Source organism: Columba livia, chromosome Z, assembly GCF_036013475.1.
Source record: "Columba livia isolate bColLiv1 breed racing homer chromosome Z, bColLiv1.pat.W.v2, whole genome shotgun sequence".
NCBI lineage: Eukaryota > Metazoa > Chordata > Aves > Columbiformes > Columbidae > Columba > Columba livia.
Window position 1 is genome coordinate 47,009,335 of NC_088642.1, and position 17,432 is coordinate 47,026,766.

At 37.1% G+C, this 17,432-nt stretch overlaps 1 protein-coding gene across 1 annotated transcript in view; it reads right to left on the bottom strand.

Moving 5' to 3' along the window:
* The window catches only part of FBN2 (fibrillin 2), a 165,579-nt gene that overhangs the window by 140,914 nt on the left and 7,233 nt on the right, over positions 1-17,432 (bottom strand). Inside the window, exon 5 of the mRNA XM_065045711.1 lies at positions 15,803-15,898. Coding sequence (XP_064901783.1) covers positions 15,803-15,898 — 96 coding nt within the window. The remainder of the gene's footprint in view (positions 1-15,802; positions 15,899-17,432) is intronic.

Genomic DNA, 17,432 nt, shown 5'->3' on the forward strand with positions numbered 1-17,432 from the left:
TACTTGGTGAGGTCAAAAATAAGAAGGCGGACATAAAAGGAGATTATATTTACATGTTAGCCCCATCTGGCCACAGCTCAGAGCCAGAACAAAGTCAGGCACCATAAGGCACCATGGAGCCTCTGTGGAAGGAGGTAACAGTGAATGACAGAAGCCGTGAAGTCTCTCTCATTAACTGTATTCTTCTTAGTAGCCATTTTAGGAAGGCCTTCAAAATACATGCATACTCTCAGAAGGAAGGGAGGGGGGAAATATTTTGAAACCAAATTTCCTGCGTAATTTAAAAAGAACACGCAAAAAGCCTCAGCAGATCAGAAACCCTATTAAAATCACAGACATGGAGCTGTCATGTTGTTAATTGTTAAAGAAAAAAAAACAGCAAACCCAAAAAACAAAGAAGAACAAAACCAAAAACCCCACAAAAACAAAAAACAAACAAAACCCCCCTGTTTCACACATTGCTCTTAAAAAAAAATAAAATAAAATAAAAAAATCACATTTAGCTTGCAAGAAACATCAACCCCCACTATTGTCCAGACTATCCTGATACTTTGTTTCAGTTTACAATAAACTAAAAAGCAAGCCAAGTACCATGTGATTGATGGTTTTGACCAGAAAAGTGTCTTGTAAGAATTTGTACTATTATAGCTTTTTCAGTTTAGATACATAGTTTTACCTAACCTGTATGCAGAAGGGTAAGCTCTTTTCCAGATAAAGCTGAAATGGTTGAGGAAAAATGGAAAAGTAATTCGGAACTGTGTCCCTTTATCACATCTGAAAAGACTCAGGCTCTGTCTGTTTTGTTGAACTATGTAAACCAGTCTAGTGAGGGGTATCTTTCCCTCCATCCCTTCCTTCAGAAAGCATCTCTATAAGTTTGCTTAATTGGTGTCTGCATGTCACTGTGTTTTCAGATGTTACTAGCAAGCAGTGCAGAAGCAAAAGCATATTACATCAATTCACAGGTTTCTCCTTTCCTCCTTGGGAGGCCTTGGTTAACCTGACTGAAGTGAAAATAAATCTTTCAACTAGATTTCAATAAAGCTGGATTTGCTAGAACTTTCTGGCTTAGCCTTCTTCTACTTCTTTTATAGGCAGTCCCCACCCCTTCCTCTGCTAATCCTTCTCCTAATCCATTCTATGTATTTACACTTAAAGAAGAAAAAAAAAAAATAAACACAGGAAAAGTGTGAGGAGAGGCAGAGTGAAAAGCATTACACAGCCGTATTTTTCAAAGTACCCACAAAATTATAACAATCTATTAAATCATCAAAAATATTGCTTGTTATGGTGTTACATTTTAGAAATAGGCAGGCATCACAAGTAACTGCTTTTGGTTCAGTTCACTGTAATTTTGAACCTCATAGTAGTGAAAACTACTCTATTTCTTCAAAAGCTACTGTCTCCGAAAATAAATGAAAAAAAAAAAAAAAAAGTAACTTTACTCAGAAAAGTTTTTGCTTAACTAATGTGAAGATCTGTACTTTAAATACCTTTTACATTGTTTTATATTGTAAAATACTTATCTAATTATAAAAGTTTCCATCAGCTAGGACAAGCTAATACAAATGAAGTTAAATGATTCTCTAGGCAGAAAAGAACAAAGAACTTCAGTTATTCTTAGTGCCACACTCAAACTGTGTTTTAGGTGCCTTGTCAAGAGAAGATAAAAAGATGGCTTTACTCTGGCTCATAATGCTGGCCAATCCATAGTTCTTGTTGCACGGTTTTTAACAGCTCAGTGAGTTTAGCAGCATGTCAAGATTTCCAGCCAATACATCACCACAGCTTTTTCAGTTACATGTGGTGTTACAGTGTGTATAGCTCCACCACTGTGAACTGACAATGTGTTGAAACTTCACTATGTACCGACCTTAAGCACAAATGTCTTCATTTTCCATGGGGCTCATCAAAACGTTTTTTTGTCAATCCCCATCTAATACAAATTTTACCATTTACCCATGTTGCTCTTATTCTATTCAATTTAATTTCTGACCGTTTTTCTTCCACTGTTTCCAGCACCTCCTTTCTTCACAAGGAATATTTTGACTCCTGTTTATTACTTCCACTGACTGTTCCTTTACTGCTCTTTTGGACTTTTCATGCTTTGAACATTTGGCATGTCACTGGCTGTTAGTTGGTTAATTAAAGGTATCAAACAACTAATGAAAAATCTTCTCTATAAAAAGCCATCTAAAAAATGGTCAGCAATAGGCTTCTACAAACCAGTGTTCCTAAGGATGTATTTGCCTGAAAACGTCATCAATTACTTCTATCTTTACTAGATCACGAAAAGTCATAACTATAGTAGAAACATACATAACTTTGATTCAATAACACTTAATCTCAATATCAGTTACAATTAAATCACATTTTATTGTCATCAACTTAGTTAATAATAATAAATTTAACTATTTTAGATTTCTGCTAGCACTTTGCGTTCTATTTTATGGAAAGATAGATATTTGTCATCTGTGTCTAACGTTTACAGAATTTCAATTTCCTAAGTAAGAAACTTGAGCAAATAACATCCTTCCTTCCTTGCATTTAGAACAACCAGAAAAAACAAGCCACTAGCTCTTTTGAAGGAATTACAGAGCAAAGTAGCCTGAGCACGCAACTGCTAAAGGAGGAAATAACAGTGACCTCCCAAAGGACTCATAGCAAATCTCTTAGCATACATTCCTTTTCACAATTTTGATGAAAAAATTGTCAGTTACATGCTTTGTGCAATACTTTCTTTCAGCCATGTTCTTGCTTCTTCACCAATACAGTGCAGTTAATTCCTGTTTTTCACATTACGATGATGATTTCTGTGACTATACAAACTAACTAAATATTTTCAAATAATTTTAATCGTAGTACACATCCACACACTTATTTGTTCTTGCTATGCTGTTCAGCTGGTTATATGTTATTATTCCTGTTTTGCAGTTTGGATGACTCAAACATTTTTCAGACAGGAAAAAGACAGAGGAAATGCAACTTTCCAGGTATAAAAAATTACATTATTTAAACAGCAGGAGTAATTTGCAAACACACAAACCATGTCACAGCAGCCACAATGATTGTATGAGAACAACATTAAGTGAAATCTGTTGTTACTATAAAGAAAGTATGCATTTTTTTCTATTGAAGCAACTCTATTGAATTATTAATACATTTCCTATATTGATATAAGGCCACATTTGCATTATGGCCACACATAAAAATGGTGACAAATATTCACTCAGGGCAAAGAGCATCACACCATTATGGTATGCCAAAAGAACAAGAGGGCTCATGATGCTTTTCAGGGTAGTTATTCATCAAAATCCGAAGTCATAATAGACAGGTCATAGACCAGTCAACTATTTAATTATGTAAGTTGAGCAATGTACAATAAATGCTCTACAGATCACTTAGATATCTTGTTACGAAAATGTCCTGTGTATGTTAAAACCCAGAAGGGGCTCTGGGCACTCTGGAAGTTAGAAGAAAGAGAACAGGACCAGTATGACCTCATATGGCCTTGAAAACTTGTAAAAATATGTAAAATGCCATTATTTCACCATTGTCAGAACAGCAGCTGACACTGTTTTCTCACTGTTTCCTCACCTGTTTTTAGAAAAGAACACAGATGAACTGCCATGTGGTAACAACTGGAATAAAAAGCGTACACAAATACATACCCCATTCAATGATTCATTTTGCATATAAAAGTATGACAAATCATGCATACAACAGTATCGCATTTGTTGTCATGACACAAGTTGAAACTGTGAATCCAGCATGAACAATCCATGACATCAATGCTTAACACAGTGGAATCACACAAAACTGTGGTACAGAACTTCAGTGAGATCCATCTGTCATGGTTTATCCCCAGCCAGCAAGTAAGAAGCACGATAGCTGCTCACTCTCTCTCCCTCTAGCACCTTAAGCAAGGGAAAGAATCAAAAGGGAAGGGAGAAACCCATGGGTTGAGATAAAAAGAGTTTAATGCGACAACAAAAAAACTAACAATATGCTACTAATAATAATTATATATATAAATAAAATAAGTGATACTCAGTGCAATCCTTGACAACTCCAGACATGCCAAACAGTCATTCTGGAAAGGAAAGCACCCTGGTCTCGAACAGCAAATCCCAGCAGGAGAACAAAAAGGCAGAAAGCCCCAAAGGCCAACTGCAAAATGGCAAAAGGCTGAACTAATACCAAATTGCCAACAGAATGGAATTCCTAAACTGAGCTGACCAGCCAGAAAACCCAAACAAAACAGAAATAATGAGCCAGAAAAGCCGACTCAGATTATATACGGAACATGATACTAAGTGGTAGGAAATATTCCATTGATCAATCTCTATGTCAGTCAAAGTGCTGTCTTGTTTGTGGCGCCATCCTACCAATTTGCACCTGTAGCTGGATGGCCAAAAGTCCTTGGTCTTCCTGAGAACTGCCAAGATATCAGTAAGTTCTTACATTCTTCTCACAACAACTCAAAACCACAACTAGTTACTGAAAGAAATACACATTAACTCCAACCCAGGGAAGAGCAATGTTATCTGACTATTCTTAAAGTAAATCCCAAACAGAAGACCATGCTAGCTACTGAAAAGTTTCTGACCACAGGAGGAAAATTAACCCCATTCCAGTCAAACCAATTCACTGTCCTATAGTGACTGCTTTATGGTTTATTTTCAACTTGCTGCACCAATAATTACATTTTTAATTTGACTAATTTGAGTTTCAAAAATGAATGTTAATTTTAATTAAAACTGAATTCTGGAAAATTCCTATCCATTCCTTTATTTTCTTAAATGAAAGGTCCACTAACAATCTATATTGTCTGAGAAACATTTTGGGAAGTGTACTGCATCTGGCTGGGATGGAGTTAATTTTCTTCACAGCAGCTGATGGGAGTGCTGTGTTTCAGATTTGTGACTAAACCAGAATATACTGGTGTTATGACCATGTCTGAGGAGTGCTCGCACAGTGTCAAGGCTTTGTTTCTGCATCCCTTTCCTACTCTGCTCTCCCCAGTGAGTAGGCTGGGAGTGGACCCAAGATGAACCAGAGGAATATTCCATACCATATGACTCAATGCTCAGCAAAAAAAAACCAACCAACCAAACAAACAAACCCAAAAAAACAGCCTAGGGGAGAGAAGGAAAAGGGAAGGTTTGTAGCTATGGCATTTGTCTTTCCAACTGTTACACATGCTAAGACCCTGCTTCCCAGAAAAAGGCTCTGCAGCTACCCGCCGACGAGAAGTAGTCAATAAATTCCGTGTTTTGCTTTGCTTGTGTGCACCACTGTGCTTCACCGACCAAACTTCCTCTTTACATTGACCCACAAATATTCAGCGTTTGTCCTTCAGTTTCTTTGCCCCATCCCACCTGTGTGGAGACTTACCTGCCAGCCATGGTCAACCCACCACAGGAGCTGACTGGTTCCTTTTAATCTCTCATATACACCAAGACTGCAGTCTGAGGCACTGGATCATCAGAGTGACAGCCTCTGTCCCATTCCCACATTTGCAAAAATTGCTTTTTTGTGGATGCTGTCAGCATCCAGGTTAATGACTAAGGATGGGAGACAAAAATACTTTTTGATTCAGTCAGTAAAGACTTGAAAATCTTCATAAAGCTTGCAGTGGAAAATCATGAAAATCTAGTTCTTGCATTTTCATGCTGTACTAAAGACTTCTTTTTGAAAGTTGATATTAATAACAAAATATGTGTCATATAGAAGAACTGGAGGAACTGGAACATTCACAAGAAGATTATTTGTTTCTATACAAAGAATCCATGACTGCGGGTTAAAAACCAGAAGACTAACATAAGCCAATGAAGTAGATTAAGTCAGAGGGTAAAAGGAAGACCTAGGCCCCACAGAGTCAGAGCATGACTTTAGTTCAAGGTTTACAGAAATTCAAGTATCTTCACATTAAAAAAAAAAAAAAAAAAAAAGGCAAGAAACTGCAGAATTCCCACAGTTTCCATTTCTAAACCCATCCCCACCCTAATTTAAATTTAAAAAAATTTCAGTGTCAAGAAGCATCCTGTAAGCCTCCTTTTTTCAACAGCCAGGTTTTTAACTGATGTAGGAACACTGATACACATAGCATTGTGGAAGCAACAATTTGGATTTTGAGAAAGAAAATCAAATCCTATGTGACTAGTGTAGTTTCTTAATGAATCAACACAAAATCACAGAACGTTAGGGATTGGAAGGGACCTCAAAAGATCATCTAGTCCAATATCCCTGCCGGAGCAGGAACACCTAGATGAAGTTACACAGGAAGGCGTCCAGGCAGGTCTTGAATGCCTCCAGAGTAGGAGACTCCACAACCCCCCTGGGCAGCCTGTTCCAGAGCTCTGTCACCTTCACTGAGAAGAAGTTTCTTCTCAAATTTAAGTGGAACCTCTTGTGTTCCAGTTTGTACACATCTATTAGGTGGAAGCAGACACAGTCTAGAGGGATACCCAAAGGACCTCAATCACAGGCTTTTCAAGAAAACAAGGCACAAAGCAAGAAGGAAGTTCCTTACATGGCTAAGAAACAAGAAGGATGAAACGGGGAGTATGTGACTAGTTTTCACACTGGAAGGAATGCTGGGACCTTCACTGATCCAGTAATCCTACGTGATGTGGGGAGTGAGGAAAGGCATAAAGTAACTTACAAGTATATGCTACCTATTATTAGCGTTCTAGCATAAAGTGACTTCGTTTGCTCTGCTCATTGCTAGACAGTTCTATAAAACTGTCTATGCTAGTGAAACCAGAGGAGAAGTGGGCAAGAGGGAGGCAAATACTAGTCATCACATCCTGAAGTCCCCAAAAAACGGAAAAGAGAGAAGAAAGAGAAACACTCTGACTGGGATTATAATACTTTCCTAGTCATTACTATCAAGGGCATGTACAGTGTTATCCATGTTGGCTTTAAATTGCAAAAAGTTATATCTTTTGCACAGATAGGAGAAAGAATTTTTCATCTACCGGCTGATGACAAACAAATACATACTCTGTAGACATCTTGTGGGGTTTTCAATGCTTAGATAGTATTTTTCAGCTTGTGAAAGTTGAGGCAAGGAAAGGCTGAAAACTTTGTTATTAGAGATAACAATGCATGGCAAAACCAGGTCATGTATTGCCAGAATCCTCTAATCCTACTGGCTATTGGTATCTAAGAGCACGAAAGTAGCTTTCTGAATTTGCCCTTCAGAACTAGTGTAATCCATCAAAGACTGATATATGCAAATATCTACAGGTCTGAACCTGTAGAAGAAAAAAGGAGTTATCTGAACAAGGACTGCACTTAACTGTATGTATTACAAAAATCTCCAAAAGAAATCAGAAGTGTGGTTTCTTATTTTAAACGGAAGCCTTTTTAAAAGATAATACCACCACTGTGGCATTTTGCTTATAATCAACTTTACACTACATGTAGAAAAAACTGACAAATGTTTTTAACAGAATAGTTAGAAAATAACGTAGATAACAATGGTGAAAATTGAAAATTTTAGGAAGAATCACATTTTGTAGAGCTTTAAATGACCACTAACTTATTTTGAGTTAAATTGATTAAACTAAATTTATTTCAGGTAAATTAGACTTCGAGTTGATGACGTAACTCTTGTGTTTACCCCACTGGTGATGAACACCCTATGTGAACTGGACCATGTAGCTACAGTGTGTCACAGTGAACTAATTTTTTTTTTTTTTCATTCAAGAAGCCCAGAATGACTTCTTTACGAACTTTCAGGAAATATCTAAAGACCATATGCTCCACTTCCCAGTGGCTAAAAGCAGACTGAAAGTGAATTAAACTAGTGTTTAGCAGGCAAGCATTCCATTTACAGTGTACTGAAAAAAAGACACCAGGACACATGGCCCCATGGCAAGAAGAAAAGAAGACTGCTGGTTGATATTTAACAGCAGCATTCAGTAATTATTTTTTATTTAATCCTATTGCTTTCCTTTCTTCCTGCCTTCTCCTAAAATGCCTGCACTTGCATTTATACTCACCCCTAGGAACATGTAAAATTCAGTAATCTTACACCACATTAATACAACAGGCAGGATGAGCCCCTAGTTAAAACCTCAGCCTGAAACTCAGGATATTGGGTTGATTGCTAAGCCTGCTGGAGCTTCCCTGCTCAGCCTTCAACAAGTAACAACCTGGCGTGCCTCAGCATGTCTTGGGGGCAGGGAAGAGAGTAATAATACTTCCTTTGTCCAATTAGCTCTCGAGAGTGGGGACCCACTTACTCATACACATCCTATTCCACATAAAGAACCTCTTTTTTAGTTCAGGCTAACAGTAGCCACTATAAAACAAAAACCAGCAAAATTAACAAGTTACATTCCCACAACTCGTACAAAAAGAGAAGACATCAATGATCAAAAGAACATTCTGCTGTTAAGTATCTGAATAAAGTTTACAATCATTGGGGAACAGCTAAAACAAACCAAGAAACTTGAGGAAAAAATACAGGTCCTTTTATAACCGCTCATGCACAGCTGGCAGACAGAAAACCTTTTGAACATAACCTGCCACTGTCTTCACGGCAAGAAGTTGTGCAGTTTATGAGATTACAGGGGTAAGACCAAATAAACAAGATCTGAATACAACCGCAAAAAGTTATCACTTCTTCTTCTCATGACACTGCTGCCATCAACAGATACAGAAAAGTTGTGTAAAGTTATAAGATCTTTTGAATACCCGTCAGAAGAAATTCCCTCCTTGATTCATTTACACATAATCACTGTCACTTAAGCACACTCAAGCATCTTCAGCAGCACTACAGACTAAATGTGAACTGTAGATTTTCTTCTTAATAAAAATCTATTTGATAAGCATAGAGTCCTATCTAAAATTGTCAGTTTCCTACATAAGCTGAATTTTGTTCAAATGTATAATCCCCAAATATTGTTGTAACTTTTTAAATGTCAATCAGTTTCTTCTGTACAGCTCCACTTTGGTTCTGTCTTCTTTGTTCATTCCTTTTTAGCCTCAGTCACTACACACCATTAACACTTTTGCTGAGAATGCTTTTTAATTCCTCCTGCCCCTTCCTCCGTGCTGTTAATTACCTTCTTCATCCTCTTCCCAGCTTGAAGAATACCTATTTTCTTTTTCTTTCTTCCTTATTTTCTCTTTTGTTGTTGTGTTTTGGCTTGGTTTTGTTTTGGTTTTCAGTTTTTCTTCTATTGTCCTTAGACACAGGATCACTGATTATCTTCCTATAAGGAAGAAGGGTCAGATGAAGGTAACTGATCTCAAATGTTAGAAGTATGCTCTCCTATCCCACAAAATGAACCCTTTATTTCAGTTGCATCCTCTGCCTCAAACCTTTTTCACTATCCTCTGGAACACCCTGTTCTCCAAGTCAAGGGACACTTGATTTACTCTGTTGCTGACCCTCATATGACTCTTCAATTGCATGGGCCAAGTTCTTGTATGCACCGCAGAACTGGCCTATGAATTGCTGCTTTGCACAGAGGAAGGTTTCTACTGAGTTTCTACCTGACTACATCTATACAGTCATCCCTATTAACCCAGCAAGAACCTACAGGGAGGCAGCTGCCCTGATCACTGTTTTACTGTATCTGTCATGAGGTACAGGCTCTCAATTCCTTTGATAGACAGAGATTCCAAAATTCAGACAGTCAGAGAAAGCGGCCCAATACTTGTACTGGGAGTACCAGGTGCAACAAACACGCTGGGCTAAGACACATTAACAGCAATATTCCTGAGAACAGCCCAAAAGCTCTCCACTTTCAGAAGTTCTCATGCTACATTCAACTACTACATTTCTTCATTTTTCCTCTTTTTTCATCTGCACAAGTTCAATACCTTTATCTAAAATCCTTTCCCTTCTTCAAAAGGATATTCTTCCCAAGCTATGCATTTCTACTCAGTCCAGACCCCTTTCCTTCTCATTATAAGCTACTTACATACAGAGTAAGAAGGCACTGTTCTTTCTCCTTCTACATAGAATGAAGGCAAACTAAGATCAGTGACAGAACTCTCCTTTCCATCTGCTTCTTCCTCCCTTTAACCAAGGATAAAGAAGTAAAAAAAACAACACTTCTTTTCCACAACATCATACCTCTACAGATCATCAATTAAAAAATAAAATTAAAAAATGCACAGGTCATGTGCACTAATACAAAAATCATTTGCTCAGACAGTCTCAAGAAACCAAAGGAACTGGTCATGAAAGAAAAAGCTGCTCTTATATGTGTATCTGAGAATGAGGACTCAATCCCTCTCTTTTTTTCTTTCAATTATTTTCAATGGGAAAAATTCAACAGCACAATTTAAAATTCTATTTTCTTTTCAAAAAATAACAAAAAACCACACAACAAAACAGACAAATCAAAAGCTTGAATCTTACGTGTTTACAAATCAAAGACAAGAAGCTGAAGAAAAGAGCAGACATTGATAGGAAATATAAAAGATCATTGTAAATATCAGAAAGAGGAAAGTACGAGGTCTCAAACAGGTTCTACTTTCTTGTTAACCCAGCAGCAAGTCTCAAGTTAAATACTGTAATCATGCCAGTCATTAGTTACTGCTCAGCCTCCTGTCTCCAGCCCGGAAATTAGTCTGCTCAGGGCCCAGATAGCTGAACAAGCAGTCACGTTTTATCATATAACTGAAGCTGGAAGGCCAATCTGAAGGAAAGACACATATGTTCTATATTAGGAAGAAAATACTTCATTTTAAATAATTTACAGAAAAATAAAAAGCATGAATTTAAAGCACAGTGATGTAAAAACTCAACAACAAAATCTGTTATAACCCTGATGTGATTAGCAAAGGAAGTTCACATAACTTTAAACTATAAAATTTGAGTTAAAGAGCTATGAATTGTTGCTAAACTCAGTTTAAACTACAGAGGCTTATCTTACTGTAAAGTATTATGGGCAACTATTGCAACCAACAGATGAAGAAATCATTGCCTTTTGCATTTTGTTGGAAATCATAAACTTCTTATTAGGTTAAAAGCATATATTACAAATTACTATTGAACAGAATAGGCATTAATGTATTTTTTTACAGCTTCTTCATGTACTCCAGCTCATGTAAAGCATAAAAAAAACCAAAATCACATTTACAGTTACTGTATTAGAGAATTTCTACATTCATTAACAAGATATATTACAGGCGTCATCTTACTTTAGCTGAATAATAGTACAATAAATTAGTAACAAGTTCTTGTTTTGAACATGAGAAAGTCTAGGCATCAAGGAAAGATACTATGGGAAATGTCACTTAGCCAGTCCACTGTTGTAAAAGCATGTTATATTATATTAGAAATGCAAATTATATATGCAACTATATATATTACATATATATATTGTATTTTTGTGACAATGACAGAAGCAGATTTAGCTTCCTACATCCAATTTCAAGTAAGGTAATTTAAACTCTTAATTATAACTCCATTTCCAAATAGCCACCCAATATAGCTTAAATCTTGTACGACAATAGCATTCTACACATAGAATTGAAAGGCTAAGATTTTCAAGGACAGCAAAGAAATATAGATGCCAAAACAGTGGTGTTTTATTCCTCTACGTGGCTCGAATTCTGCAGCTTAAAGTTTCACAATTAATTGTAAGAAAGCAAACTTCAAAGCTCTCATCACCACAAAAGCAAAGTTACAATACCCATATGTACTAGACCCTTTTAAACAAGTCAATCTATTTCAAATATAAGCACTGTTATTAAAAACCATGAGCCATCATCACAGCTGGAGTCTGTCATATGTATTAACATGATTTTACAGTCCTGAATTTGAGTCAGAGAACAGAAGCAGACCTTAAGCAGGAACAGTTGCCTCTATCTCAGAGAAAAAAATTCAAGTTTACCAAGTTGTCTGGCAACAACAACAAAAAATATTGATATCTGAATGCAATCAATTAAAAAAAGAAAAAAATAAATAAATTTGCAATATTGCAGTTCTATCATGTTAAAGTTCAGCTGTAGTTATTATCCACCTTGGATACACAGCTCAGACAGTTGAATTTGGACAAACAGAAGTTCCATATGAACTAAGGCTCAAACTGTAAAGCAATCTAACATTGTCCAATCCCTTGAAACTCCATCCTAAACTGACCGACTTGGTAGTCTCTTAGCTAGAAGGTAGGTGTACATTCTACAAAGACATATTTCTGAAAATAGCTTTAAATATTAATAGAGTTTTTAAGACAAAAATGCTTCCTTTTTCCCCACTAACCAAAATACAGAAGATTTGAGTCCTCGCGCTTGGCTCATAAGAAGCAAGTACAGAGAATGAGCTGGATGTAACATGTGACAGTAAAAACCTGAACAAACAGCAATGAATTGAAGTCTGTGAGTCTGGTTTTATGAATCAAAGCAACAAGCAATTAGAGACAAAGAAACAAATTCATCCTATACATTTCTCTGTTGCTTGTGACATCTAGTGGGTATACAAAACCAGCCTGGAATAGCAAATAGAAACTCCTCCTTTTTCAGTGTTTCATTTAGTTATTTCCTTCATCTACATGGAAATTATTTCCATGTGACAGTCAACAAATGTAAAAAAAATGGTGCAAGATCTTGTCACAATTTATATACAACTTTGAGCACTTCAGAGCTGAATTTCAAACAGAGAACTCCACAAGATTCCCTTCAGAAGCAATTTCTAAACACATGATTGACAAAGTGTTTGAGAGCAGGCAGTGTGGGTTTACCAAGGACAAATCTCATCACTGCTTTCAACCCCGAGGTCACTAGTGCAGAAGACAAGGAGAGGGCAGTGGATGCTGCTTGTGTTGAGGAAGGTTTTTGAGGCAGGCTTCCACAGACACTGTGCTCGATGAGATACAAGCTGAATAAGGGAACAATAGGTAAGGTGAGCGGAAAATGTGCTGGACTACTGGCTCAAAGAGTTGTGATCAGCAAAGTCCAGCTAGAGGCCAGGAAACTAGTGCAGTCTCTCAGGGATGTGTACTGGCATGTATAACAGTTGAATGTCTTTGTTAACAACCTGGGTGATGGCACAAGAGTGCACTTTCAGCAAGATTGCAGATGACGCCAAATTTGAGCCATCACTTAATACACTGGGAGGCAGGACTACCACTCAGAGTGGTCCAGACCACTTAGGAAAAATGAGTGGACAGTTATGTCCCTAAGTTAAACAAAAGCAAAGGAAGTCTCCCCACATGTGGGATGGAATAACCTGATAGAACAACACAGGCTGGAGGCTAAATGCCTGTGAAGCAGCTCTGAGAAAAGGATTATGGGTGGCTGTCACTGTTTATTGCAGGGCAACAATAAACTGTTGCAGATGCTCTCTGTTAACTCTGTACCCTCCCTGCTAAGGAAAGGGAATGAAAGAGACTTACAAGTTGGAAACTTAAAAATATTTTACTTATAATACTAATGATGAGAGAAAGATAATAATGCAAACTATATAAAAAAAAAGGAACTGGACTCAGGGATGCACAGCCTAGAATCAGGCCTAGGATTGCAGGCAGAACTGGCAGAGTACTCTTCAAATGCTCACCATGGACAAAGACAGTGAGACCCTCGTGATCTCCCTCCCAGTTTTATATGGTGTATGACGTAGAAGGTATGGAATACCTAGTTAGATAATTTTGGTCATCTGTTCTGTCCACTCCTCTCCGCGAGTATACCCCTCTCGCTTATGTGACCTACAAAATTTACCAGTGACCTTGGCTGCCATAGCAATAAGGATATACCTGGGCCTTTTCTGCATACCATTCCTACCATTATCAGCTCTGGAGCAAACAATGTCCAAAAAACACGCAGCCAACTTCAGAAAAATACAGTTACTTAAAAGAATTTAGCTGAAATGAAAATTCACTAGAAGAAAATTGGTCTTGTTTTAAACAAAACCAGAACAGGGTCATTCCTAGTAGACAACAACTTGAACATGAAGCAGCAGTGTACCCTTGCAGCAGAGATGACCAGCTGCATGGGCTCTATCAGGATGAGTGTTGCATCCAATCCAGGGAAGGGGTCCTTCACCTCCATTTGGCACTTGTAAGACTGCACAGAGTACTGTGTCCAGTTTTGGATTCTAAATACAAGAAAGCAATGGGTATACTGAAGAAAGTCCAGGGGAGGGACACTAAATTTGTCAGGGACTAGAGAATTTGGTCAGTGTGGAGAGGCTGAGGTACCTGAGTTCAAACAGCCCTAAGAAGAGAAGGTTTCAAGGGGACTTACTGCTGTCTGTAACTACTTGTTCAAAGGATACAGAGAAATTGAAGCCAGACTCTTCTTGGAGGCTCACAGCAATCAGACAAGAAGCAACAAATACAAGATAGAACATACAAAATTGGTATTAGTTTATTTTTACCATGAGGTTCAAACACTGGAACAGGTTTTTCAGAGATGATGTGGAATCTCCATCCTTGAATGTGTTCCGGACCTGGAACATGGATCTGAGCAGGCTGATCTGATTAGACCTGCTTTAAGTAGCTATTGACCTAGATGGTCTGTAGAAGTTCTTTCTGACTTAAATTACTCTATGAATCTAAGAAGTCTACTTCTGCCCTGAGCGGTTGTCTTGCCCACTCCTAATGCAAATTAAGAATGTGACTTTTTATTTTCTATTAATGTAAATTATTCCATCCCCCTTTTTAATATTGACAACCTTCTAAATATTTTAAATGAGAAAGATAACAATGTAAACTGGTATTTAGTATTTCCCACTATGGTTGCTCAGTTCTTCAGTACTCTTTTTGATGAGAACATGTATTCACAAACATTGCCGACTTGGAAAAACACAAAGAATAATATTTCTGCTAAGCTCTTCAGCACCATCTTTGATAATTCTTGAAAACTTCTTGTTGAAGGATGTACATTATTGTTTTGGTAAGCAATCCTCACTATATCTGTTCAATAAAAATCCGTTCTAAATAGGCAATAGTTTGCATTACATTTGACAGTTTGATACAGACTGAATACATTCTACAATCATATCTATTGTTGAGCAGTTCTACATCACTATATATACACAGTCTTGGTTTTAAAATACAAGCAATGCTCCAATTTATTAAAAAGCAAGAAGTATACATTTCTGAGAGTGGAAGCAGGTTTATTCTAAATCATTACATATGGACTTAGTGCCTTGATTATTTGTGTGTTAATCACATACTGTAATGCTAAAAATGTTTCGTTCAGCATCATTAAAACTGACTTTGATGATACCTCTAAGTCTATAAAAGAATGCTGAGGGATTTCTCCAGAATTTCAAAATAAAATCCTAGTTCAGTCCCCAGTTCACTAAAGCACTATAAATTAAGCCATGTTTTAGATGGTTTTTTGAGTAAAAAGAGATTTAGGAACTGATCTCAGTATTACTGTAATTGGTTATTTTTTCACTCCATTTCTTTCTCCTACAGCATAGAACTAACCAGAGCAAGTTCCCAAGTTTCTCCTCTGAAAGAGGTGTTATACAGAAAAACAATCCTTCAGTTAGCAACATTAACAAAATTCTAACATCATCAGTAATTCTGCTGTAACGTTATCTCACACAGTTGAGAGCAAAAGACACCTGATCTATTAACTATTATACAAACAAAATAAGCAGGCTAAATTAGCTCAAATCCCTACCAATTGTGACAGTTTTGTACTTGCAAACCTGAAATTTGGCTACCAGATCAAAAAAGGCAACACTTTCTAAAATTACAAATAATTAGTGGTTTACTGGAAGCTTATTGGCTCAGCCAGAAAATGCACAGCATAAAACATGTGCATACATTCTTGCATATAACTGCTCATAATTTCCTTAATTATGTATTTCTTTTACCTCTTTCACACTGAGGGCCAGTAAATCCATAGACACATGCACAGCGATTAGGTCCAATACACCGTCCTCCATTCTGGCAGCCATTTTCACAGACAGCTTTAATTAACAAAACAACAACAATGAAGTTTTAAATGTTGTAGCAATGATATTTCAAAGATTACCATATGCGGTATTAAATTTATCTTTTCCTCTCAGCTAAGCGTTTCTGGATCTGAAGATCAAACTGATGTCCTTCCTATCCATCATTACTAACAATAACAATCATTCAAGTCAAATTGCATTAGCCCCAAATTCCACTAGCCCCAAATTCCACTAGCACCTGTTTAATGTTAATTGCAAGCAGCTGTTTAATCAATCGTATTCAGCACAGACTTAGCAGATGGTTAACTTCAGTGTATTTTTAAATAGCTGTGCAGCTCTAATCACTACTCATAACATCTTACATCCATCACCAAAGTTAGCAGATAAAAACTCAACTGTTTTGAGGGTATTTTGAGCATAGTAAGTTGTGCTATTCAGTCACAACAGCAACAAGCCTTTCAAGAAGGGAGGCCTGGGGAGTCTGAGAGACAGATAATTCAGCTCTCAGAGTTGATACTGCAGGCAGAAGTGATGTTTATGGCAAGGGAAAAGAACTACTGGTTTAACTCAGCTTTAAGTACCGTAAAAAACTGTGGTGCCTAAAAGATTCCAACAAGAGATAAAAATATTTTTGTGGGTTATAAATCCACAGTATACATAGATGGAGAAGGTACTTTACAGTTGTGGGACCTCAGAGCACACACTCAGGCTATTTATCGATGGCGTGAATGAAGAACAAAGCCTCCTGCCAAAGCACTGAAATCTCTTCAGTTTGAAAGGAAGACAGTTCTTCAGCAAGGTTGAAAAATACCAGTAAAAGAATGCTTTAATTGATACTGTCTGTTTTCAGGCTCATTGCTTCCAGGACATACAGCCTTGTTCAGAATTAGCACACATTACTAATCAATGTATTTCACCTTAAAAGACAATCCCACTGTTTTCAAGTGCCTCTGAACAACAGTGAAGAGATTTCAGTCTAGAAGTCTCTAAGGTGCTTTCCTTTGAAGGCCTGCCCAGTATGAAGGTGGCATTTGTAACATACTTGAGTACCAACTGAAAAAGAACCTCAGCAATCTAGAGAAGGTAAATTTGTTAAACTGGAAAAAAAATGTACACATGCCTCCTATATCACAATGGGGAACATACACTTATGTGGAAATGTGATAAAGCCTTGCTTGTTACTAAGAGCTATAAAACTGAATCACTTTTTACTGAGAATGCATGTTTTATGCATAAAATGTAGATGCTTCTCTGCATGTGTTACGTTACTGAGTTAATGGTCAATGACACTTTAGTGAGACAATTAAGTTCAGTAGATTTAAGACAACTACACTTTACTAAAAAGAAAAAGACGTATTTACATTTTCTTACATTTATTTCATACTGTTTCTTACTTGAAATTTTAAGTATCTTATACACTGAGATCAGTCTCCATAGTTTGTACAGATTTTCTGAATTGCTTTAGAGTTGCTGCGTGAAAATTCAATCCTCTTTTCATTTATTCAGTGGAAATATGCCCTGCCTGAGAGCATTCAGGTGTTGACCCAAT